This window comes from Crocuta crocuta, unplaced genomic scaffold (genome assembly GCF_008692635.1).
Source record: "Crocuta crocuta isolate KB4526 unplaced genomic scaffold, BGI_CrCroc_1.0 scaffold38, whole genome shotgun sequence".
NCBI classification, from domain to species: Eukaryota; Metazoa; Chordata; class Mammalia; order Carnivora; family Hyaenidae; genus Crocuta; species Crocuta crocuta.
The window spans coordinates 4,323,991-4,349,964 of record NW_027532605.1 but is presented as its reverse complement, the minus strand read 5'-3'; the positions used below and the strand labels follow the sequence as shown (position 1 = coordinate 4,349,964).

General features: G+C 37.4%; 1 protein-coding gene and 1 non-coding gene across 2 annotated transcripts in view; one reads left to right on the top strand and one right to left on the bottom strand.

Annotated features, from left to right (window-relative positions):
- Nucleotides 1-9,117: 9,117 nt before the first annotated feature.
- LOC144244931 (U6 spliceosomal RNA) lies at nucleotides 9,118-9,221 on the top strand. Its single transcript, XR_013339121.1, has one exon. It is a non-coding gene; the product is annotated as a U6 spliceosomal RNA (small nuclear RNA).
- Nucleotides 9,222-13,386: 4,165 nt separating this feature from the next.
- SLC40A1 (solute carrier family 40 member 1) overlaps nucleotides 13,387-25,974 on the bottom strand; it is a 21,126-nt gene continuing 8,538 nt past the window's right edge. Inside the window, exons 4-8 of the mRNA XM_077780217.1 lie at nucleotides 25,624-25,739; nucleotides 24,440-24,566; nucleotides 17,630-17,875; nucleotides 16,178-16,834; nucleotides 13,387-14,991 (exon numbers count right to left, since the gene is read on the bottom strand). Coding sequence (XP_077636343.1) covers nucleotides 14,678-14,991; nucleotides 16,178-16,834; nucleotides 17,630-17,875; nucleotides 24,440-24,566; nucleotides 25,624-25,739 — 1,460 coding nt within the window. The 3' untranslated portion in view covers nucleotides 13,387-14,677. The remainder of the gene's footprint in view (nucleotides 14,992-16,177; nucleotides 16,835-17,629; nucleotides 17,876-24,439; nucleotides 24,567-25,623; nucleotides 25,740-25,974) is intronic.

Genomic DNA, 25,974 nt, shown 5'->3' with positions numbered 1-25,974 from the left:
CCTCCCTCCCTCCCTCCTTTCTTTCTTTCTTTCTTTCTTTCTTTCTTTCTTTCTTTCTTTCTTTCTTTCTTTCTTTCTTTCTTTCTTTCTTTCTTTCTTTCTTCTCTCCCTCCTTCCTTCCCTCCCTCCCTTTTGGCTTTAAGGCATTTGGATATCTATGGCTTTTTAAAAATGGCTCTCTTGAGATGTAATTCATATACCATCCATTTCACCCATTTAAAGTATACAATAAAATGGTTTTTAGTATAGTCACAGAATTGTGCGACCATCACTACAATCCAATTTTAGGACATTTTTGATCTGTGTTTTTTGCATAATAAATTACCAACTCTTTTTTTTTTAATTGTATTCTAATTGCCTTTTTAGAATTCTTCCTATAGTCCCTCTACAGGTTATGTTGAATAATGAAGAAACCGTTTTATTAATGGAGGAGGTGCACAAATTAAGTTTTTTAAGTTGGGGAGGTACACAAATTTTAATTAATATGAGGGCAGTACTGGATGAACTCTGTCTTCCTGGCTGTCTCATAAAAGGTCTCAGATCCTAAAATTAGGCTAGTGAAACAGAGGAAAAAAAGCAATGGCCTAATTATTTTTTTCAGCAGTGGGATTGGAGGTTGAATTCATGCCCTGAGAATGAAATGAATTCCCTTACCCAAGTATACTTTGTATCTTTAAAGAGCCTGGGGAAGGGGAAAATGCAATCCTATACTTCTAAGTGGTGTAGAGAGTAGTAATAAAACATCCTATCAGGGCAATAATAAATCTCTTTAAAATTCTGAGGTCTGAAGGACAACTCTGCATAGGTACATTCTGAGGAGGAGAGGAGTGTATTGTTTATTTCATCACTTGGCTAAGCCCAGATGGACTAGGACCAGCTATTCATGACTGGACACCTGAAAGACAAGGCTCTGTTTAGTGTTAGCCTGACCAGGGCACAGAATGTGAGTACCCGGGCAGGAAATTAAGCCCTAGCAAAGGTATTTCTGAAGTGAAGGTGAGATGGGCTGAAAATGAGGTCAAATAGCAAACAAAGAAAAACTGGAGCCACTTCACAAACTTGCCTCATCCAGCTCTATTCAAAACACCCAACACACATCAATCTGCATTGAAATCCCTTGGTTCAGACACACAGAGTGGTTCTTTTAAACAAGGCAGTAGGTTCAGAAAAAGCTGAGCATGTCTCTTGCTGCCAGTCCCCAGAAGTTTCCTGGATTAGTTCAGGCAACAGCTGCATAAATATTTCTTACATTGGCTGCCTGCCTTGCTCTACTTCTTGGTAGGAAAGACCTTTGCAGAAAGATTTTTTTTTTTTTGGCAGTTCAGTTTACTGCTTGTATCTTGTGTGGATTGACGTGAAGAACATTATTTCTCAAACTAGCAGTGTTCCAAGCATAACTATGACTTCTGGAAGCTAAAGACACACTAACAGTTTTTCTCTTTCTCTGTCTGGCTTACTCCTTTCCTATTCATCCTTCAAGACTTACCTCAGAACATTCAGTATCAAGGAATGAGAAGGATCTAAAGCATAAAACTCTAAACCTTTATTAAGTACAGAAAGAAATGCTCAATAAATGGAAATATATATCTATTTAACAGAAAGAAAAATTCAAAATTATGAGATAGAGAATATATCATAGTCAAAATTTCAATGAGTTTCTTAGGAGTTCACAAAATGACTCTAAAGTTTATCTAGAAAAATTAGAATGCTAAGAGGAGGCTGGGTGGTTCAATCGCTTAAGCGTCTCACTCTTGATTTTGGCTCAGGGCATGATCTCACAGGTTCATGAGTCCAAGCCCTGCATTGAGATTCTCTCTCTTTCTGTCTCTGTCTCTATGTTTGTCTCTCTCAAAAATAAATAAATGAGCAATTTTTAAAAATGTTAGAAATATTGGAAAATTCTGAAAAACGAGAGAACTGGTCCACACGTATGTTATAAAGCTAGAATCTGTTCTGACTCATGAACTTCTAGACTCCAATGAGTGCAACAGAAGAGGGCCTATAAATAACCCCACATGACATAGGAAATTGGCACTCAATAATAGGTATTATTTTGTGAGCTCTGATAATGTGCCCTGTAATCTGCTAGCCCCTTACATATAGTCATGCATGCGGTCCTGAGAACTCCAGGAGATAGCTATGCATCTCCGTTTTATAGATAAGAAATCAGGCCCAGTGTGTAAGCAGTGGAGCCAGAAGTTGGGCCCACACGGCCTACCTCTAAGATCCATTCTCTTAATCACTACTTTATACAGTATTTTAAATCAACAAGGAAAAAATGTCATTCAAGATAGGTGGCTAACTGACACCTTACTTTACTTTTTATATCACAGCTTATTCTAGATGACTTGAATATTTAAATACAAAAATAAAGCTATAAAAGTAACTGAAGGGGCACTGGGGTGGCTCAGTCGGTTAAGTGTCTGACTTTTGGATTCAGCTCAGGTCATGATCTCATGGTTTATGGTATTGAGCCCTGCATTGAGCTCTGTGCTGACAGTGCGGATCCTGCTTGAGATTCTTTCTTTCTTCCTCTCTCTCTTTTCCCCTCCCTGACTCATACACGTGCACTTTCTCTCTCAAAATACATAAATAAACTTATAAAATAAATATAACTGAAGAAAATATGGGCTTTTAGAAATCTTAATGTAGAGAGGGCTTTTTACAGCCCACAAAAAAGTCAAAATCAAAATAGAAAAGACTGATAGATCTGACTCAAACATGTTAAAAACAAAAAGTCAAACGAATAAGTAAAATAATAATCACAGTATATATGACAAGCAAACATTAACTTTCCTAGCATTAAAAGATCTTTTACAAAACAACCAGGTGTTGATAAGCATGCCAATGAAAACATACATAAATAATTCATAAAAATTTTAAAAATAGAAAATAATGTGAAAAGATGCTTAAATTTACTAATGATTAAAGAAATGCACATTAGAATAAAAAGACTTTTCATTTATCAGATTGGAAAAGACAGGATAGATAAAAGTCAATGTTGACAAAGGCACAGGAAAACATGGAAACTTGAATTTATGCAACTTTTCTGGAGAGAGCAGTTTGGCATTTGAAAATCACGTCAGACGTGTGTAACTTATGATCTGGCGATTCTTCCAGAGATTTATCTGTAAATATCACTGCCTGAGTATCTACAGATATATATACAACAATATTAAATATAGAATTATTTAAAACACCAATACTAAAGGAAACAACCTAACCATAGTTTGGTAAGACACTAGCTAAATAAAGGCATGAAATATAGGGGGAAACTATATACCTGTGAAAATTGATATAATTTAAAATGTATTGATTTGAATAATCCCGGATATTGCTGAATGAAAAAAATCAAGATACAGAAGAACATCTGCAGTATAGTCACATTTATATAAAATTATATCTAAACACACACACACACACACACACACACACACACACACATATGCCCAGAAGGGTATTCACCAAAACTGTGATCATCTCTGGGTAAAGAGACTTGGGATGAATTTTATGTTCTTGTTTATATTTTCATGTATTATGTGGAATTTTTATTTTTTTTAATTTAAAAAAAATTTTAAGGTTTATTTTTGAGAGAAAGAGACAGAGCACGAGTGCAGGAGGCGCAGAGAGAGAGGGGAAGACAGAGAATCTGAAGCAAGCTCAGATTGCTGACAGCACAGAGCCTGACATCGGGCTTGAACTCACAAACTGAGAGATCATGACCTGAGCCGAAGTTGGACACTTAACCAACTGAGCTGCTCAGGTGCCCCTGGAATTTTTAAATAAGCAAAAAAAATACAACTAAACGAAGAAACAGTAGGGATACAACTGAAGCATTGCTTTTTCAGGAAGCCTTCCTTAACTCTAGGCTGTTCTCCCTGTGGCTCTCTGACCTCCCATAGACTCTGTGCACATCTCATCCACAGAAAAAGATATTACAGTGTAAAGACATTATTTGCATTAAATCATAAGCTTTTGAATACCCCTGGTATCCTGTGCAAAGCTCAGAGACTGGCATGTAGCAGGCACTCCATGACTCAAACTATCTGGGAACTCAGACAACATTCTATGAAGTGATATATTGTAAGAGACTGTAGGTGTCAAGTTTTATGAGATTAAGATATGGTTTTTTTCAAGAGTTTCAATGAGATAAATAAATCGTGGGAAAAAGCAAAGTAATGGCCTTTTTCTTTTTATGGCTCTGTCTGCCTTGAAGGAAAATACAGGGTCTCACAAATTAACATTCTTCAGAATCTCTTGAGTACTACTGTTTAAATCTTGACAATGACGGACACTGACTTATTACTGAGAACGTGTCTACTTGTATGGAATTCTCACTTTCTGCATCTGCAGACTGGAAATGGGAATATTTCACCCAGCAGCAGCCATTTAACCTTCAATGACCGGTGATGAGAATGCTGAGTGTTTGCTCTAGGGCCCTGCTTTTGGCATGCTTTATTTCAGCTCCAGATTTTCCAGTGAACTCTGTCTCTATTTTGACATTGAAAACAATGTTTCAGCACCAAGGGACACTCAAAAATGTTTCACAACAAACTGCTCTTATCTGTTTGTTGACTTCATCATGTGAGGTTTGCCTTTAGCCAGATTACAAATTATATTCCAGGGTTAGTGCTTTTGAACTATAATAACAGATATGAATTGCAAGTAGAAATGGTCTCTAATTAGTAGCTATTATTGGATAGTCACATGAAATACACAATATATGGAAAGGGGAGTAGGTAACATGTCAGATACCCCAAGAGTTAAAAAAAAGCCCTCTGAGTGAAATCAGTTAAAAACTCAAAGACCTATACCCCATATCCAAACTGTTAATGTATTTACAAACATATGCCAGAAGACAGGGTTGGTTTTGTGATGTTAATGGTGCTATTACTGCTTAAATTCAAACACGACAGAATGGCAGTAAATGAAAAGTCACAGTTTTACCCCTCATTATACCAACTAGAGAGAATACCTTATTATTCTTAGGCTTTCAGGTAGTTACCTCATCATTATGCTTGTTTTCCTATGTTTAGACGGGTGTGATTTTCACACGCTCCTCCACCCAATGAAAGCACCAGCCTTTGGTGATCATGTGAAAGCTGTGACTCTTATTTTATAAATATTGACACTGCCAGGTCAGTCAGTATCTTTCTGAGTGTTTATTTACTTAATCTTTTGTCAGTTAAGTTTAGCATTTCCGCAGCAACATGTTAGTTAAGCGCGTGTCATCATTTTGAACTTGCCATATTACATAAAAGTGTTTACAAGACCTGTCGTGGCTAAGCATTTGTTTACTTAAAGTCAATGGACCAAAATTTTTAAGAAATGTAAAACGTTGGAGTGTATGAATGAAATACTGCCAGGAAAAAGAAAGATAATAAGGGAAGAATTAAAGGACAATTAGAAACTAGAAAAGTGACGGGCATCTGAATGGCTCAGTCTGTTAAGTCAGTATCTGACTCTTCATTCCAGCTCAGGGCATGATATCACCATAAGTGAGTTTGAGCACCATGTCATGATCCTCACTATCAGTGCTGAGCCTGCTTGGGATTCTCTCCCTCTCCTCTGCCTTGCCCCCGCTCGTGCTTATTCTTTCTCAAAATAAATTTAAAAACTTTAAGAAAATATTAGAATGGTGAAAACAGAGGTAGCAGATGCAAATAATCTATAAGCTGTTGTCAAAACAACTGCATATAAATGGTGTAACAGAGCACATTATGACATTTTTATTTGATAAACACTGTAATTACCTTAGATATAGTTCTAAGACCACACAGTCTTTTCTTCCCACTTTACACAAACGTAGTATTGACTTTCAAAGTAAAGCAATCTATTATAATCAAGTCAATGGCCATTTAGGCTTCTTTTTTGAAAAAGTCTGTTCATGCCTTCCTAAACTTGAATTTCCAAATAAACAGGACAAGTTGTTCTTTTGATAATTCAATCATTGGACTCATTAATAATTGCACTTGAGAAGAATGAGCTGTTAATAAATATATAGAACAAAAAGATATAGATAAAAGACTTAGGTACAGAATAAAAATATAGATAAAAGACTTAGAATCTTCTCGAGTGGCTCATAGTAAACCAGCTACATCTAATTTTCAATACTACTTGATATATTTCTTAATTTAGCAACTTGTTACCTGTTTCTTGATTTAGCAACCTGAGACAATATCTCTCAGTGACATGCGGTGACAGATACTTCATGTCACATTACATCTTGATTTCTCCTGCCCTCAAATGATGTAACTTATATAATTTCATATAACATGCTTAAATTCCCTTTATTGTTTCATCATTTTTAGACAGTATTAATTCCCTCTGGATGCAGTGAGAACACAAGAACCCTACATGATCCTTCACCTCTTTTCCCCAACCCCCAGCACTGGTCAACTACACCAGGGCTTTTAATTAATAAGTGTTTGTAACATTGACATTTACAGCCACGTTGTCCTTGTCTTACAGCTTTAGTTAAAAGCATCTGACCTTGGCTTAGTAGTTAATTTAATTTAACGTAATTTAATTTTTAATGTTCTTTATGTTTATTTTTTAATGAGAGAGGGAGACAGAGACAGAGACAGAGTGCAAGTTGGGGAGGGGCAGAGAGTGAGAGAGACACAGAATCTGAATCAAGCTCCAGGCTCTGAGCTGTCGACACCAGAGCCCAACATGGGGCTCAAACTCACGAACTGTGATATTGTGACTTGAGCCAAAATTGGGCGCTTAACTGACTGAGCCACCCAGTTGCCTCCATAGTAGTTAATTTAAAAATTAAAGACAAATGACATATTACCATGTCTCCACTTAAAAAAAAATGATCTAAGAATCAAAGTAAAATTAATTCTTTTTCTTTTATTCAAACAAATCCTCAGAGTCATGCCACAGTTTACTTTGTGTCATATATGGAAATAATTTTCTTGTACAAGTTTTTGGGTTTTTTTTGAAGTTTCTAGTTACCTTTTTTCTCCCCATTGGACAAGAAACATATTAATACTTCATCATATCATTAGGTAATTCAACTACTTCTAATTCCCTCCCCCTCCATTCATTTCCTCCATCTTTTTGCTTCTTTTTACTTGATTTGTCGATAGAAAGATATTTCTATCCTTTTAAAAAATCCTTTTAAAAAATGTTTTATTTGTTTGTTTGTTTGTTTTTGAGAGAAAGAATGCAAGTGGGAGAGGGACAGAGAGAGAAAGGGACAGAGGATCTAATGTGGGTTCTACATTCACAGGCTAATGGCAACAAGCCAGATATGGGGCTTGAACTCACAAACCACAAGATCATGACCTGAGTCAAAGTCGATGTTCAACTGACTGAACCACCCAGGTGCCCCAGATATTTGACATCCTTGACATCCATCTTTAAGGTCCCTTATTTTTCTCTTATATGTTATTTCTGTCTCTTTGCTCTACTTTTTTAAATAAATTTTTTAATGTTTTATTTATTTCTGAGAGAGAGAGAGACAGCTTGGGCAGGGGAGGGTCAAAGAGAGAGGGAGATACAGAATCTCAAACAGGCTCCAGACTCTGAGCTATCTGTCAGCACAGAGCCCAGTGCAGGGCTTGAACCCACGAACCATGAGATCATGACCTGAGCCGAAGTCAGACGCTTAACTGACTGAGCCACCCAGGCACCCCCTTTGCTCTACTTTTCAATTCACTTTTTACTGAATTTGGGGGAGAATCCTATTTTTCATTTCTAGTAATTTTTTCCTGTTCTCTTTTTGCATAAAACGTTGTACTTACTTTATAGATATCATTCTTTCTTGAATCTCTCTGAGGATATTAACTAGAATTGAAAAAAATCTGTTTTCTGCCCTACCCTATATTATCTCTGGGTTTTTTGGTTCATACTTTATTCATCCTAGTCCCATTATTTGGAGCTGCTGGTTTTCCCCAGGTAGCTAGTCATCATTGGTTATCTGTTCATATATATGAAAGAAAGCCTAAATTGATGAATTCCAAGTAGCTTATGTGAATTTCCTCTACTGAGGAAGGTTGAGTAGGTTGTTTTCTCTTAACAGATTCCACTCTGGGAAGATTTCTGAGTAAGTGGGCAAGTCATGTCAATGGGTAGGCTTCTTAAAGATATTCAGGCAGAGAGCACAAAGACCATCAGGGTTTCACTTCCAGTATCAGAACAGGAGAGCTTCTCTAGAAGCTTCTACTTTATACCTTCACTAGAAGCACTAACCCTCTCCAGACTAATTGTTCACTCTGCAAATGTTATCATGGCAGTAGCACTGCATACATGCTTTCCATAGGTGGGAAGGGGCAACTGTTTTGTGTACAATCTGCCAACTTCCCTCACTGGTTCTCTATACCTGTCAACCTAAGTGACTCCAGGAAAGGTGACTCATAGGGCTTATACGTACAAGCTGAAATAACAAGTTAAAGGTTTTGGTGTTCTTTGCCTGTCTTTTCAGTGGGATCTGAGGAGGAACAGTGAATAAACAAATGTACTCTGGTGACTATCTTTTCTTTTTTTTTTTTTTTTGAGAGAGAGAGAACAGGGGAGGGTCAGAGAGACAGGGAGAGAGAATCCCAAGTAGTCTCCACATTCAGTGCAGAGCTGGACATGGGGCTCAATCTCACAACTGTGAGATCATGAGTGAATCAAGAGTCCGATGCTTAACCAACTGAGTCACCTTGGTGCCCCAATTATCCTTGTCTAAAAACTTGGGTTATGAACTCCCTCCTCACTCTGCCCAATATCTTACCTTCTTTCCTTTCACCTTTCCTCTCTCCATCCTTCCATTCTTCTGTTCCTTTCTCCTTTTCATTTACAGAGAAGTACCTAGAAGTTTAAGAATTATTAGAATTAAAACAGTGATGAGAATTTTCCTTTTTTTTAAAAAAAAGAGGTTCTTTATAAGGTCCACAAAAGAAATCTCAGCTATTTGTTTTGCAGAGACCTAAAACTAAATGTAAATTCAGTGTACTTTTCTTCTAGACAAATCTGTTTGTAGATTTCTCTTGTCAACGTGAATATGTTATATTTGAAGAGGGAGAATGTACAGGTAAAATTAATTGCTATATTTAACTGAATAGTTCATCGAACATGACACACTGGCATTAGAGTAATTCAGATAAAAATAAATTATATTGAGTGCTCGCTTCCGCAGCACATATACTAAAATTGGAATGATACAGAGATTAGCATGGCCCTTGTGCAAGGATGACATGCAAATTCGTGAAGCGTTCCATATTTTTTGAGCACTGGGTGTTATGTGGAAACTAATTTGACAGTAAACTATTTGTAAAAAAATAAAAAATAAAAAAATAAAATAAATTATATTGAAATAATATCCTTAATTCTCACATGAATTTAAGAAATACTTTACTGAGTGCTCTATATCAGGTATTGGGCTAAACTTGCTAATCCCCTATGAGATAGGTATTAATATTCCCATTGTGCAAATAAAAATTCAGAGAAGTTAAACAATTTACCCAGGAACACAGAAGCTAGTAAATGACAAGGCCAGAATTAAATCCATGTCTCTGTGCTGCTCCTAATCATTTTCCTATTACACCTTAGAGGTATTAAGAAATACACCCTAATATACCTTACTCATTCATCCCATAGTATTGTAAATGCTGCGTGAGGACCAACCAAAGCATTTAAAATGGGTGTGGAGGCTATGAATTGGAAAAACCTTAGCTCCCTGGAAATGCAATTCCAAATCCTCCTGTTCAAGGAGTCAGCTAATAAAGTTATACCCATTTCACTGTGTAAGATAACATATGTTTGCCATAAACAAATAGACCCCTTAAGGATGGTAATGATTTTCTGACACTTCTCATTAGAAAAAGCTCATGCTGGGGTTGTGTGATATGGAGATAGACAGAAACGGTTTTCAATTCTTTTGTCACCTCCTAGCTAGGTAAGTGCATAACATGATCTCTAAGGCTCAGTGCTCTCATCTCTAAAACAGAGATGATAATATCTTCTTCACTGAGTTATGGTGAGGATTAAGTGAATAAAGTGCAGGCAAATAATAGATGTTTAAATGGTAGTTCCTTTCCATTGTAGTGTGTTTTATTTAAATACCTTAAAATTAACAGATAAGATATGTACATATTTGGTCATATACATAGTAGTAAATAAAAACCCTATCATTAGATAAACATTTTTTCTAGAATATATATGGATATGTTAAGTTCAGATATTCCTTTAGATATGATTTACTATGTGACTGTGTACTGCTTATTAGGGATCATTTATTGTGAGGTCTTTGAAAATCACTTCTTCAAAATATGTATTTCTTCTGAAGTGTTTTAACATATTTATCCTCTTACACCTTCAATCAATTTAATTAGATTAACATTTGTATTATGGTCACTACAATAAAAAACAGCCACTTTCTAAGACACTTTGGAACATAACCAGGAACTTTGCAGTGCACTTTTCTCCCAGTAAAATGCAATAAGGAAAATGTTCAAATAGAAAAATATATACCAATTCACATAGAGGCCAGGGTGAAGAACGTGGAAAAAAGCACTTACTTGTACTTTGATCTCTCATTTGTCCATCCTTTAGATAAAATATTTGCTCTCTTTTGGACTTGGAAAATGTAAACAAGTATCCATATAAGGAAAAAGGTCACTTAAGTTTCAAAGTGTGACTTAAACGTAGCCGGTTTAGACTTGTTTGTGACAAATGTGTACGTGTTGTCGTAAGGTTATTCCAACATTTCAACTCTACTCTTGAATTGCTATGTTGTAAAACAAAAATGTTCTGATAGCAAAGATTATTCTGAAAGGTGGATCAAGAGGGGAAAAAGGAGACATAAAAGAGGCAGCAATGTTTAACTGAAGTTAATATAGAGTTTCAAGTAAGTGTCATTTGGGGGGAAAAGGTAAAACTCAGTGCCTTTTGTCTAGGTTGAAAGGAATTTGAGACTAAGTTTATTTCTTGATCATAATAAACGTATTAGACTAGGTATATATATACCTACTTCTATGTTTTTAAAGTTTTTAATTACTCCGTTCTATGTGTTAAAATTTTTTAATTACTCTATCAACAATCTTAATGCAGACATGACTTTAACTCAGAATTTGAGGGGAAGATATATACTTATAGATATAGATATCAACATAATCTTGGTGAACAAACCAAATGATGATATGAAGAGTTATTTTTAAATTTCATTACAAAGACATTGTAAGGACACACCCTGGACTGTTCACAGTGGGCACTCTTGAGGATTCAGGGAATGGGAAAAGAGGACTTTGTCAATATAAAATTCTGTTTGCTGTCTCTTTTTCAAAACAGAAGCACACTATATTTATAATTAAGAAAAAAATTTAAAGCTTTTCTTTTTTTAAAATCATGATTATCCTTTTACCCAACATTGTAAACAACACATGGAATAAAGCGCTTTGGGACAGAAGGTTCATTGACACCAATATAGCAGAAAATAAATGCATAGGTTGTTTGACCTTAAGTGATCTCCAATACAGGATGTCTAAAAGCTTAATATTTTTCACCATAAATATGTGTGTGCCCAGTTTTCTTGCTCCCTGTACTCCTCAAGTATTTTATATGCAGCTCCTCTCCTCTTACACTTTATTCAAGTACCATTCTCCTGTTCACAAGCTATCATCTTAGAGAAAATCTCAAAAATGGCAGCCATAGTGGCTCAGGGTATCCCACAGGTATATATTGCATGACTAGAAAGATGGTTTAGCGTTTTCAAATTAGTTGCTGGCATTTGAAGAATTTGGAGATTCCACACAAAATTTCAAATGCTCAACTTCTCTTGAAAGATCAGAAGACGTGACACAGGGCCCACATGCCTGCACGGCAACGGGGATTGCTTGTCGCTGCCCCTCTTGCTCCCGCCAACCACAGCCTGACCACACCATGACTTCCCAATGGCCTTTCCAGTGCCAATGCTCCTTTTATCATGCCTCTAGCACTGTTTTTCTGTCTTATGGTAAAACAGGAAAAAAAAATCTCTTATACCTTATCTTTCTTTTTTGTGGGGGTGGTGGTGAGGAGCAATGAAAGGTATATCAAGCAAGCCAGCTCTTTCAAGAAAAAAAATGGGAAAAGGTATAGTCCTTTAGGGTAATGAAGATGGCTTCTTCATTTAGTAAGCAAAGAATGCCTATGTTGAAAAAAGGGACTTAAAAAGCACTGTAGGAAACCTGCATGGATTAAAACATGAAAAAAAATGTAATAATTTGTTTTAAACTGGGAGCAAAATACGGGACTCTTATGAAATGTAGTTACAAGCTCAGTGAAAGACAATTCTCTGGTCTCTAACCCGAGCCACTCATTGGTGTCACCTGATTGCCCCTGTAGGTATTTGAGTTTGTCCCCCTATTTAGAAACACTCCCAGACACAGGCCCAGGTCATCTGCCCCTGCCCTACTTCTATGCCTGGGGCAGTAAACAGCAAAGGCTGCCAGGCCAGTGGTGACTGGTGATTCCCCGCCCCTCCCCTCCTCTTCCTGCTCTCCACAGCACTCTGCAAAGATAAGGGAGGCAGCTGTAAAAATTCCTATGGGCTCTCCAACTCCATGCTCCTTCCTCCTACACAGGCCTCTCTCTGCAGACCCTCAATTTGTCAAAATGCCCACATGAAGAGCTGCGACCTTCCTTTGCTAATATGGTTCTATTCATTTTACGAGGTCACAGGCCTTCCATTAAGGCTGCCAACACTCAGGGCAGAACTCAGACTGCAGCTGACCCCTGTGGGAGGGCGCAGAGGGCCTGTTCAAGACAGCAGCCAAACCTTACAGAGGCATCTGCCGTCTGTTCAAAGGCCACAAGCAGGTCTGGAGCTCTGGCGTGCTGACAAAAGTTCTCAAGGCCCCCAGTTTTAGGGGAAAGAAAAGGAGCCTCTGACTGATTAACCATGTCAGAGTCAAATCTGCATCCCAGGAAGAAGCTGTCCGGGGTACAGATCAAGTGTTCAGTAAACATCTGTTGAATACAGAATGTGGCTCTGTTCTTTGGACCATAGCAGGTATCTACAACTCTCTGTCCTTAGGCCCAATTCCTAGTACTGATCCCACCGCATCTGATAGTCCACAAAGTGCTTCCACATGACTTCTCTCATTTGGCTTGGTCAGGAAAGCTGTGAGGTGGGGGGAGTTGGCTTTATAGTATCATCTCCAATTTACTGAAGATGAGATAGAATTCAGAAGGCTTAATGTGACTTCTTCAAGGTCAAGGAATGAGCACCGTGTTCATGTTTACTATATTTTTATCCAAACCACCATAAGCTATACATATGATCAGTGGGATAACACTAAGATTTATGAATTATTATGAAACTGCAGAGGAAAAAACTACCTTATCCAAAACAGATGTTCTATAACAAAAACAATATTCAATAATTGGGGAACGCAACTCAGGAAAAAAGACTCAAGATTTTAAAAATGTTTTTTATAGAAATATGTTACAAAGATTTTACAACATAGTAAATCATTATGTCATACCATAGGAAGAAGATGAAACCTTAAGAAAAAAGAAGAAAGTGCTCATAGTAACGGATCGCAGTCTCCATGAAAGTGCATAAACGGTTAAGGCAAAGTACCATGTTGGTACTGACATGTTGCAAAATGACTTGGAAAACAGTTTTTTAAAGTACAAAAGTGTTTCCTTTCCTCCATTCTTCTCAAAGACCTTTGAATGGGATGCATTTACGAACAGTCTTGCTTGACAACTGTGTAAAAATAACTCCTGGGTACAAAACAGTAAGTAAAAATGCTCTACCCGAGCACATTTAAGTCTAGATCTAATGATTTTAAAACAAAACCTTTCCAAGTGTGAGCTGGCTCTCTACATTGAATCTACCAGGCTGAAAGCTTGCTCCCTCCTGTTCCAAGACAGAGATCGTTAATGACAGCAGTATGTGAGAGCTGAATTCAGATCTTGCTCTTTTGGGTGACTTGGAGCTTCTAGCTTCTATGGGCAAACTATCAGCATATCTGAAGTCTTTATGCATTTACAGTGCTACAAATCTACAGCTTTGTTTCTACCTGCAGCTTATAGGAGAGCCATTTTATGAAGTGTTACATATGCTTACTGCAATATTTCACCATGATGATAAAGATACAAAGGTGCTCTCTAAAGTTATATACCATAAACCCTATTTGAGAATTCTAGCTAAGTATTTCACTTGCCACATATATGTAAATCCCTTATGATCAACAGGATCAATAAGAATAACACTGGTTATCAAACTCTCCTCTTCATACTTGAAGCAGAATTTGTTTTTTATAATGTGAAGATCATGCTAAAAGAAAGTAAGTTAGCTAGACTTGGATAAGAATGAATTTTAGGGAAGAATGATATATCTGAATTCTTGCACAGATAATAAATATCTCCCAAAGAATAACTTAAATCACATGACTAACTGCTCTTCATGTAAAATTTTATCTACTCCTGAGAAATAGGGAAAATCAGTGTTACCTTTCTCCACATTTAAACTGAGTTTTTCTTTTCCTTCCCCCACCCCCCATCCTTAAGTGTAAGGGAAATTAACCAGCTCATTTCCTCTGACTTACAGCTCCTAAATAGCTTCTAGCCCTCGGGGTACAACTGGGGTAAAACCAGAGAGAAACACCTAGCCATTTATTGGAATTCTGAAGTACAAAATAAGCATATGTGCTCTGTGTAATCTAGTAACAGGGACAGCAACAGTTACATGGTCTCACACAACAGATACGTTAGTTTGATTTTCATTCGTAACTTCTTTTTCCTCAGGACCACAGGCAAACATCTTGCTGCCCAGAGTTTTCTGGGCAAATCGAAAATACATGATGTGGCCCATTGCCACGAAGGAGACTGAAATCAGTACAAGCAAGCCAAAAGCTTCAGGATTTGGAGCCAGGATAACCATGATGAAATGCAGAAGATCAAGAAGATAGTTCATGGAGTTCTGTACACCATTTATAATGCCTCTTTCAGATTCAATTACATTTTCTTGCAGCAACTGTGTCACAGTTAAATCAAAGGACCAAAGACCTATGAATAAAAGATATTTGTTAAAAACTGAATTTTAATTTATAGCTTTACATTTCAGATTTACAGTTTAAAAATCTGTCAACATGTACAAAATATATTTTCATCCCTATTACTTTGAAGTCACCATGTATATATATATATTCATCATAGCCTTCCCTTTGAGAATACTTTTTCATTAATAAATACTCAGTGTTGTATATAAGTGCTGAATTACTAAATTCTACACCTGAAACTAATATTACACTGCATGTTTATTAAATAGAATTTAAATCAAAACTTAAAAATAAAAATACAATAAATAAAATAAAATAAAGTACTGAGGTACTAGTGGCTGCAAGAAATGATTTTTTATAGCCATCATACAGTCTAATCTACAAACTTCTTAATTCTACTTTTCTGTGATTATTTATACTACAAAACCAAAACTCTGAAATCAGAAACAATAAATCTTACTTTAAGTACTAGTGTTTTTAAAGCTAATAGTGAATGTAATAATATACTGTTATGGTTAAAGTTTAAGGAAACTTTAACCAAGCATTTACTGCTTGGTTTCTAAAGCCCCTATAATAAAGCTGTCTTGCTTGAATATTAATGGTCTTTGATAAATTAATGAATGGCTTTGTATCACAAGATAAAAAAGGTTTCATTTAAAGAAAAAAATTCAGGCAGAGATAATTCATCAGTATTCTATTAATGATTACTTAAGTTTTGCTTTGTAAGAAGTCTTTACACTGTGTTTCCTTCCAGAACCTATAAAATCCATTTGTTTGGCAAAGTATACTATAAATACACATAAGCTAGAGAGGCCTTTTGAAGGTTTTTTTCTTTTTTTTGAAAGCAAAAACTCACAGTCCTTTTAGTAGAAGCATAGCAATATAAAGACTCTAAATTACTAAACAGCATCTTATAGCTAATATCTTTTTTAAAAATAAATTGCATCAAGCGTAATACTTAAGATATTCATTTATTTAAAAATGTCAAGCCCTAATCATGTTTTAAGCATATGTACATATATACAAACTATATTTCAAACTATAAAATAAAAATTTCATATGTATGTAAGAATACAGTGAATTTTGCTTAAATTAATATTCAGGGAATATCTGAGATCATTTATTGCTGAATCTTCTGAACCCACACTGCAAAAAGACACTTTAGTTCATTAACATACAGAGAGATGACTTACCGATTCTAGCAGCAATGACGCCTGCAAACAGCAGACTGACAGACACTATGGGCACAGATTTAGGACTCATCTCTGGGACAATAGTAGCAGGGTCAGAGCCATTTGACATGTGCACTTCTGGTGTAAAAATGATTTCAGGTATATTTGTAGGTCTGATTGTGGACAATGGCTCTGCTTGAATCAACCTAGAACGGATATCTTCAAAAGGAGAAACAGACAAGTCCAAGGGGCTTCCAGGCATGAACACGGAGATCACACACAAGATCAAACAGGAAAGCTGTGCAAATCCTGAGATCAGACCAGTCCGAACCAGGCCACATTTTCTACGTAGCCAAGTAAAAGCCATGGTTCCCATTATTCCAGTTATGGCTGACGCTCCCATCAGAATACTGAGAATGGACCCACTCAGGCCCTGAGTGTAGGCGTACCCTGTGGTGATACAATCAAAGCCCAGGACAGTCATATAGAGGAAAGCAAGACCCATGCCCGCCAGAAACACTGGCTGGTTGTAATAGGAGACCCATCCATCTCGGAAGGTGCGGAAGGGCTCAGCCATCTGGGAGGCACAACTTGGCTCTTGCTCATTTTCAAGCTCATGGATGTTAGGGTCTTTCTCACCCATTAGATGAGTTCCCTCCAAGGGTTTTGGCTCAGATTCTGTTAATAAAAGACATCATTACATGTATCAGTATAATATGTATTTTCTTTTACTAATGTAAGAATTTCAGCTAAGAAACAATCGCCAAGTAGCATTTATGTTAAATAAACGAAATACTATGGATATCACGGTCTCTCACATGGTCTGTCTACCTTTCCCCACTGCCCCCCTTAGAAATTATATGAAAGAAAAGAAAAGAAAAGAAAAGAAGGAAGGAAGGAAGGAAGGAAAAAAAGAAAGAAAGAAATTATACTCCCAGCAAAGTAAAAGTAAATAACAGGAAAACTCATCAAATAAAAATATAGTAATTTTCTGGAAAAACACAGCATCTTATTTTCTGGGGCCCTGTTAAGATTCCATTAACCAGAAGCCCAACTCTCTCTCTCTTCTTGGGAAATGCCTACCTTCAGTCCTCATTTCCTTCTACTGTTCTACAAATGGCAATATAACTCTTCTCTTCATAGACTCAGGAATTGTCTTATTCTTTTTTTCCCCCTTGATCTTCTAATTCTTATGGCTCAATTCTTCCCAGCCATCACCCAGTTGATTTCCCTTTCATGTCTGCTGCTCACATTAATGAAAAGGACCAGAGGTCCCATTCCAACTCCCAGAGGTCCAACCCCAAGTTGTTCCTCAGGCTGTCAAAAGCCTGGGTGTTGACTCATCTATACCAAAGTGACATATTTAGCCTCATGGAGGCCTTCCTCAGTAATAAACTGGATGAACTTTCATCTTCACCAACTTTTAAGGTCTGAACGTCAGAATAAAAGGATTGATCACTGTATTGAGCCTACCTTTATGTAAATTCAGCCGTTTCAATTCAGCTTCCTCTACTTTAGAAGCAGCTTTCACAGCTAGAGCAGGTGTTTTCTGGTAAACCTTCCAGAGCAGAAAGTACTCCACACACATGGACACTAAATTCCACCCCGAGATGAAACCACAGCCAATGACTGTAGAGCCAAAAGTCATAATCTGACCAACAGCCATGGGGGCCAAGATGTTGGTTAACTGGTCAATCCTTCGTACTGTAGCATTCATATCTATAGAGGTAGGTAAAAGAGGTAGATAAATGTGCAAACCTATCAAAGAGAGACTGCCCACTTACATAATACAAACTCATAATCCAATAGTGTAGATTCCTAAAATGTAAATTTCTAAAAGCACTCAGTGAGCAAACCATTTTGATAGGAAATAATTTGTTGTTTATTATTAAGTCATATTAAATTTGCCCCCAAAATCATGATTTTCTCAGGACTATATAAATAAGTCTAATATCAACTTTTAAGATGAATACAATAGTGAGTGACTCTACAATCATTTTTTCAACAAACACTTATTAAACGCCTTTTATGGGCTAGGCATTATTCTATCACCATAAATAAAATAAAGAAAGAACATCTTTTGCCATGTCTTCATGGAGTTTACCTTCCCATGGGAAAAAAAGAGTGTATCAATAAGCATATAAACATATAGCATGTCAGATGTTAATTAAATATTACAGTGAAAAATAAAGCAAAAAGGGGTGCAGGTAAAAAAAAATTTCAGTTTTCTCTTTTTTAATGTTTGTTTATTTTTGAGAGAAAGAGAACACAAGCGGGGGAGGGGCAGAGGGAGACCATGGGAGACAGAATCTGAAGCAGGTCTCAGGCTCTGTTCTTCCAGCTTGAAGCATGGGGTTTAACCCATAAACCATGAGATCATGGCCTGAGCTGAAGTCAGATGCTTAACTGACTGAGCCATGCAGGCGTCCTGAGAAATTTCAGTTTTCAATATGGCAAGGTCAGAAAAGGACTCCCTGAAAAAAAGAGCATCACAGCAAGGACAGGACGCAGTAGGAAGAAAGAGTCAGTCCTGTGGATATCAGTGAAAAGAGAATTCCAGAGCAAGGGAGGTACAAATGTCCTGGAGCAGGAGGAACAACAAGGAGGCTGGCAGGGCGGGAGCGGAGTGAGGAAGAGAAGAGGTCAGAGAGGGAGGGTAGACCGGTCTAATGAACAGGGTCTTTGTGAACATTATATGCACGCCAACTTTGCTAATCAATGGGTCAGGAAGACTTTGGGAGCTTTTGAACAGATAGGTCACCCAGTCTGACTTATATTTTTAAAGGTTCATTTTGGCTGCTGTGTTGTGAAAAGGCTGTAGCATAAGGGTGAGGGAGTTGGTAGGTAAGAGCAGAGGCAAGAAGACAGGTAGAAGATGATGTAGCATAAACCAGGACAGCAATAATGGAAATGGGGAAACAGATGTTGGATATACTTCAAACACAGAATCAGAAAGATTTGCAAATAGATTAGATATGGGGCGTGAGATAAAGAGAAGAATTAAGGAGGGCTCCAAAGTTCACTGTTGCTGTTTTCCTAGGCAACTACTAGAAGGATAGAGTTGCCATTTATGGAGAAAGGAAAGACTTCAGAAGAATCAGATTTGCAGCAAAAGAACAAGTATTTAGTTTAGAGATGCTGATTTTGACTGGCTACTGATAGTCAAAGGCCATATCAAGTGGGCAGTTAAATATGTCTGCAGTTTAGGGAGAAGTGTGTGCCAGATTTGGTAGTCATCAGCTGGCTGAGTTTTAACGTGAGTTTTAAAGTGAAACTGGATGAGGCCAACCAAGGGATGGAGTGTAGATCCAGAAGAGATAAGATCTGAGGACCGAGTCCTGGGCATGTCAATGTTTAGAGGTCAGGAAGATGAAGAAGAACTAGTAAAAGAGGAGAAAACCCAGAATGGTGTGGTATCCTAGAAGCTGTGGGGCAACACTGTTTCTAAGAGGAGGGGGTAATCGACTGGCAAGTGCTGCTGATAGGTCAAGGAAGATGAGGACTAGGAGGAAGCTCTAGATTGGTCACATGTAAGGTACTGGGGGCTTCAAAGAGAGTAGTTCTGGTAGAGCAGTAAGCACAAATGCCTGACTGAAGTTGGTTTAAGAGATTGGTGTCAATTCCAGGAGATACCATTTATATTATATTTTTAAGGCAGTGGCATTCCCTGGATTCACAATGTAAATGTTGCTCCCCCCCCACCCCAGCCCCTCACCAGCATCATGAAAAGCAAAGTCCTGACCAGGGAGAGGAACTAGAAAGAGTGAGCACAGACATCTTTTTAAGTTTTTCTGAGAAAGGAAACAGTGAAATGGGGTGGTAGAGCGGTAAAACAAGGTACAAATGTTTACTAGCAAAATCATTGCACATTTATATGCTGTTGGGGAGGATACTGTAGATGAGAAGAGATGGAATCTGAACCAACATAAAAGTGGAAAAGTTACTCTTAGATGGGAGTAAAACCATCAACATGCACCAAAGTACAGACCACATAAGTGGCTGCAGGTGGACGTGATGGGGAGGGCGTGTGGAACTTCTTGTTTCTTCTACTCTCTCAGTAAAGCACAAAGCAAGGTCATCAGTGAAAGTGAGGATGGGAGAGGAGGTACGGAATGTTTGAGGAAGAAGGAGAATGTGAGACCTACTCCTCTAAGAGGAAGGAGGAGAGGTCCACAGAAAGTAGTAGGACCACTTGGCAGCATGAAAGGGTAAACCTGAACCCAATGGTCATAAACTTTAAGTGCAAACAGTGAGCAAAACTGTCCATTTTTCTCTGGCCGTGTTCTACTGGAGGGCAGCAGAAGGAGGGGAGGCCAAGTGAGCTGAGGGTATACGCTAGGAGGTGATCGTATGTGGTCAGAACGTCTAACTTGGAATTTCAGCTAAGGAAGGGAGACAAGAGTGGTCACAGACGGTGACAATGACCTGTAGGTGACAACCAGACTGGAAGATTGCTGGGGCGAGGGTACGAGAAGGGAATGAGCTGGAAAGCAGGAGGTGCCAATTCAAGGCATGAATGTCTAAGATTAAGATTATGGAGGGGGAGGTTTTAGTGGTGATGACCAAGTCTAGGACATGATAACAGGAACATAGCTAAATCAGAGTGGAGGACAACATGAATAAAAGACAGGAAGTCAAGAAAATGACTAATTTTCTTATTCTCTATCTCAGAGTGGAACCAAGGAGAGAAATCCTTATCAATCATGCGGGGCTCCTCAAAGGAAAAGCAATAGATGACTAATAAGTGCATTAGCAGAAAATTGCCTTTATTCCTTCTCTAATTCTTCCTGGTCCTCAACTGCCTTCCAATTAGTCCTATGAGTGTATAATGCTTACATGATAACAGGGGAACTTTGACACATTTCACCTTTCACTTGAGAGGCAAAGGCAGTTTTCATTGATCTCCCATATGACCCTTTTTGCAGAGACTTTGCTAACTTCTATCCCACCCTCAAAACATTTCCAACTCAGGTGCTAACAAAGAAGTGTAGAATTGATTTAAATAACTCAATATTTTGATTCCCCAAATCGGGTACTAGTGAAAATATACACATATTCTGAATGAAAACCCCCGAATAAAAGCAAAATTAATTCAGTTAAAATGATCTGTTATTTTTTTCACTTCCTCAGTTTTTAAGTGCTCTGGAAGCTTCCTAATGCCACCAATTTCAATCTTTATTATACTTAGGAAGCTAATAATGTTTGTGTGTGATGCAATATCAGTAACCAGCTTTCATGCTTCAGAAGCAGAATGAACTATATAATGATTTTTTAAAAAGACCTACTCATTTCACAAGTAACAGGCTAGAGAAGAATCAGTCCTCTGAATATGCAAACACATCCCTTTTGTAAATTTCTATTTATGCTTATGTAAACACACATGTGTGCTCATTTAATTCCAATTTAACTATTTTCAGCTGCAGCTGAGGCACAGACCATGACATTAAATAATGACTTGCTATTATTAAGGGTATATAAAGTCTCATAGGATAATAATAATAATAAGCAGATCTGCTGAGCAAATAGCAGGTAGCGGGTCTGTCTACCTTAAATACGAAATCAATTTTTAGCCAATAGAGTTCAAATAAGAAATTTATCGGCCATCTTGATCAAGGTAACCAGATGTTACTTTAGGAAGGAGGATCAAAACAAAACAAACAAAATACCTCAGAAGCTATTAATAGAGTGGTTAACAAAGAAAATAGGGACGGAAATAAAACAGATGGAATAGAAAGTCTGGGAAACGAAACGAGTTTCAAACAGGTTTGACAGGCTAAGGGTCATGGCACAACAGACTGCTTTAATAAAACACTAAACCAAGTACCTAGGCAAATTAGCTGACAGATTATTTACCAGTATTTATGTAGAAAAACAATTCCTTTTTCTGGTGTTCTCCAAACTAGATGGTAACAGCTGTGTTTGGCCTGATGCCACCGAAATTCTAAAATTTTTTAACCTTCCAGGGAAAATTTCTCCTTTTTTTCCCCCCTTCAGTGATACTGAACCTATTCTGAAATCAAGAAACACTGCGGTAAGGGAATGGGAACAATCAGCATCCAGCTCACCACCTCTCCTCCCGTGGACACGGCCTTTGCCCGTCACAGACACGTACGCACGAGGCGCACACAGGTTCAGCATCCCTGTCCAGTCCCCTGCTCGGGTTTGTAACAGTTTTCGCTGGTGACCTCACAACTCACCCTGCACAGACAACACACACGATTTCTGATGGGACGAGGGGTGTCTGCATGCAGGGCCCCAACCTCAGAGGTGACTAATGTGGCAGGTACTTTTCCTCTCGGCGTGTACTTTTCCCCTTCTCTAATTTTCCTCCCTCCTCCTCCTCCTTTCTGTCTGTTCTACAATTCTGCCATATAGCAGAAATAGCACCAAAAAGTTGATGGTTAGGTGGACCCTTGATGACCTTCTGAACTAAGAAAATTTCTATCCTATTTTGAAGCATGGTTTTAATTAATGTTTTAACAAATGCTGAAGAAAGACAACATGGAGGTTTTCCCTCACGAGGCTACTAACCAGCAATACTAGCTGAATGCAGAAAAGCACCACTTGCTAAAAGCTAATTCACAGCAGACAAAAGTTCAGTAGGCAGCTTACTTCCTTTCCTAAACTTGAGAAATTCCAGAAAGTTAGAAAACAGATTGGTTGGCCTAGATTCTCTCACTCTACAATTATTCCTGATAATAAAGAAGGGCAGCTGAGAAATGGTCATATTTTTCTTACTGTTCTGGGACATCAAAAAGCCCACGAAGTTATATGGAATCTTTGGTTTTTTTTATATATGTATTTAGAACAAATTGTAAATTCTGAGGAATTTTCACTTTACTCAGGACCTTTTTTCCCCCAGCCTATACAGACTTCGCAGAGTCAAAATGAGTTTAAAAATTCAGATTAAGGGAAAGAAGATCATTTTAAAAGCCAACTTTCCCCTCCGAATATACTCTACAGGTCTTTTTGTACCCTTTGAATTTTAAAACATGGACAACTATGACATACTTAAAACAGTATGTGAAGAAGAGAAAGTTAATAATGAAAAAACATACAAAAAAAGACAAAGCCTTATAATTCAATGTGACAAAAAGAGACATGGAATTATTTCCTATTGGTAAACTACAGGAAGAAAAAAAAATCAATGAGAATCACTACTTTACCTCTAGAAACAATGTCCTGTGGTATACTCACATGTGCTAAATTCATCCTATACATACACCATCCTCTAAACTCACCGTGGTATTTGTCTCAATTATAAATAACACTGCTACAACAAAGTGATGATTTGAGCAAATTCTTCTCTTTCTTCCTTTAGACCTTCCACACATTTTATTTTCCTTCTCTCACTACCTCCTTTCCATTTTTTAGCCACGTGGCCCAAACAAAGTTGCTTGCTATCCCCAACACCTAATCTTGCCTTCTGTGTCCTGGGATAAGCCATTTAAATCATCAGCGATAGTTTTCTTGTCTGTCAGGATGTTTGGGCAACAGGTTTGTGATACCCATTATCTCAATGACTGGCAGAACTGATTGAGCTGATCTCATCAGTGGATAGATGTACCCTTCCTCCTAAACCCTGTGTAGCTATCAATCCAATGTGTGTCTGTGTCAGGGGCCAGGTAGGGAATATTGGGTGAGGTGAGTTAATCTGAGGACAGGTCATGCAGCAGTAACAGGACATGCTGCTGTGTAAGCATTCTTTAGTCTGCCTCTGGCCTTGTATATATGTTTCCAATGGACAACTAAGATTTATAAGCTTCTTGAAAACCATATTCTGTCCTCAACTTCTTTAGTATTTGTAACAGCAATTCTACTGCATTATATGTAACATAATAAAAGTTACAGATTATAACTTTAAAGTTGAAGGAATTCACTACTAGAGTCTCTTTTAAAACTAATGTTTCCATTTGGTTTGGTGAAAAATAAAATCCTGTAAGTACTGGTCATACTACCATGGTCCGACTGAATCAATTTTAGGTCAGATTTTCACTGCTCTAAGCATTAAGTAAACATTTAGAGATGTGAACAGAATTTAAAAGAAATGCTCTTCCATCTGCCAGGTTTACATACAATGAAAGTTCACTATCCTATAAATTAACTTCATAACTGTGAGATAAATCACTGCACTGAGACTGGTGATAAGACTGCATTTTCAACATATGGAAAATAATTTTCAATTAAAACACCCAGAAGACAAGGCTTAACCCTAATTTACTGCCTCTGACATAAAGTGAATCCTCATATAACCCATTACATTAAAAGAGAAAACCAAATTACCTGCTAATTTGCTTCTGTCTCTTCCTGCAACGACGACAATCCAGTCCCTTTGGATAGTGATTGCAGTAGCAGTACTGGCCAAATTTGCGATATTTGCAATAGTGATGATCAAGATGTAACAGGAAGTCTAAGAAATTACAGGAAAAAGCTGGCTTAAAATGGCAGTTTTACCACACAGTACCTACACTTCACCATACAATGTAGTTTAAAATGGTCTTGGGTGGCTATAATAAAATTTTAAGTTCATTTCATAAAACCATAAGGAATCATTTTACTTTATAGACATGAAACAATAAATACCAGTAGTCAAGTTAAAGGACATAGTATCTTCCTAATACAAACCATCTGTAATACACAGAGTACAAAAAATTATAAAAACCATGTACACATTTACGTGACATAGTTATCATAAAGTGTTAACATAGCAGCCATTTTTAATTTCTTCCCAAAAAACCTCTTTTGGAAAAAACACTAAAGGGGAAGAGAGAAGTCTTGCATTTAAGTCAGAGTTATGACACTTAAAGTTATGACACTTTCTAGAGTCATAGCATGACAATGGTCAATCAGCTAACATCACTTTGTCTAATTTTTTCATTAACAAAATAAAGGGAATACACTAGAAGATTTCCAATGTCCTACCTGGCTTTGAAGCCCTACAATATCAGTCTAAATATATAAGAAGATTCAATAGTGACATTAGATCCATTATTTTCCACCCCCCGCAATCTTTCTCTTTTTTCCATCAAGCTATCATGAGACCATAGTGTGAGAAGTTATGTAGTCCATGATCCCAAACACAAATACCAATTATTGAAGGAACACAATTATGACAAATTAATAAATATGTAGATAACATTTCTCATATAATGTGAACAAATTACAGGTTAGTGGCTGAAAATGAATTGACACCTGAATTATATAATAAACTTTTGAAATACTACTAAAAACAAGAAAAATAACAATAGGACAAAATTAAAATTAAAGCAATATTTAATGAGTGCCTACTATGGGCAAACAAACAGGCAAAAACAAAATACAATAAAAACTGTAGAGGGTATTAAAGAGGACACAGAAGGTCAATAGTGTCTTTGCAAAAAGATACTCCCTAGTCTCAAAGGGTTTTCATTTTTTACCACTAGCAGATGTTCTATTTTCTGCCATCAAGAATCTTACTGAGAACTTACAAGAACCCATCCATGATACATGGTCAGAAGCTCGTTTTTATGTAAGAAAACCATCATCAGAATGATTCCACATAGGATGACCGAAACATTCTGTACCACCAGCGAAGTCTGAGCCACTGTACAGAGGGAGAAACAGTGTTCACTATACCAAAATATCACAATGGCCCCATTTTTGCCCACACCTCCCTGTTCTACTACATTAATGCATATGCAGATTACTACAAGAAAAAATATTCCTGAAGTGAATCCTGAGTCAACTGTTTCCAGTAGGACCCACCATATCACACCAGACCAGTAAAACTCACAGGAAGCCTGAAGTATTCACCATTTTCCTTTTTTTTTTTTTTTTTT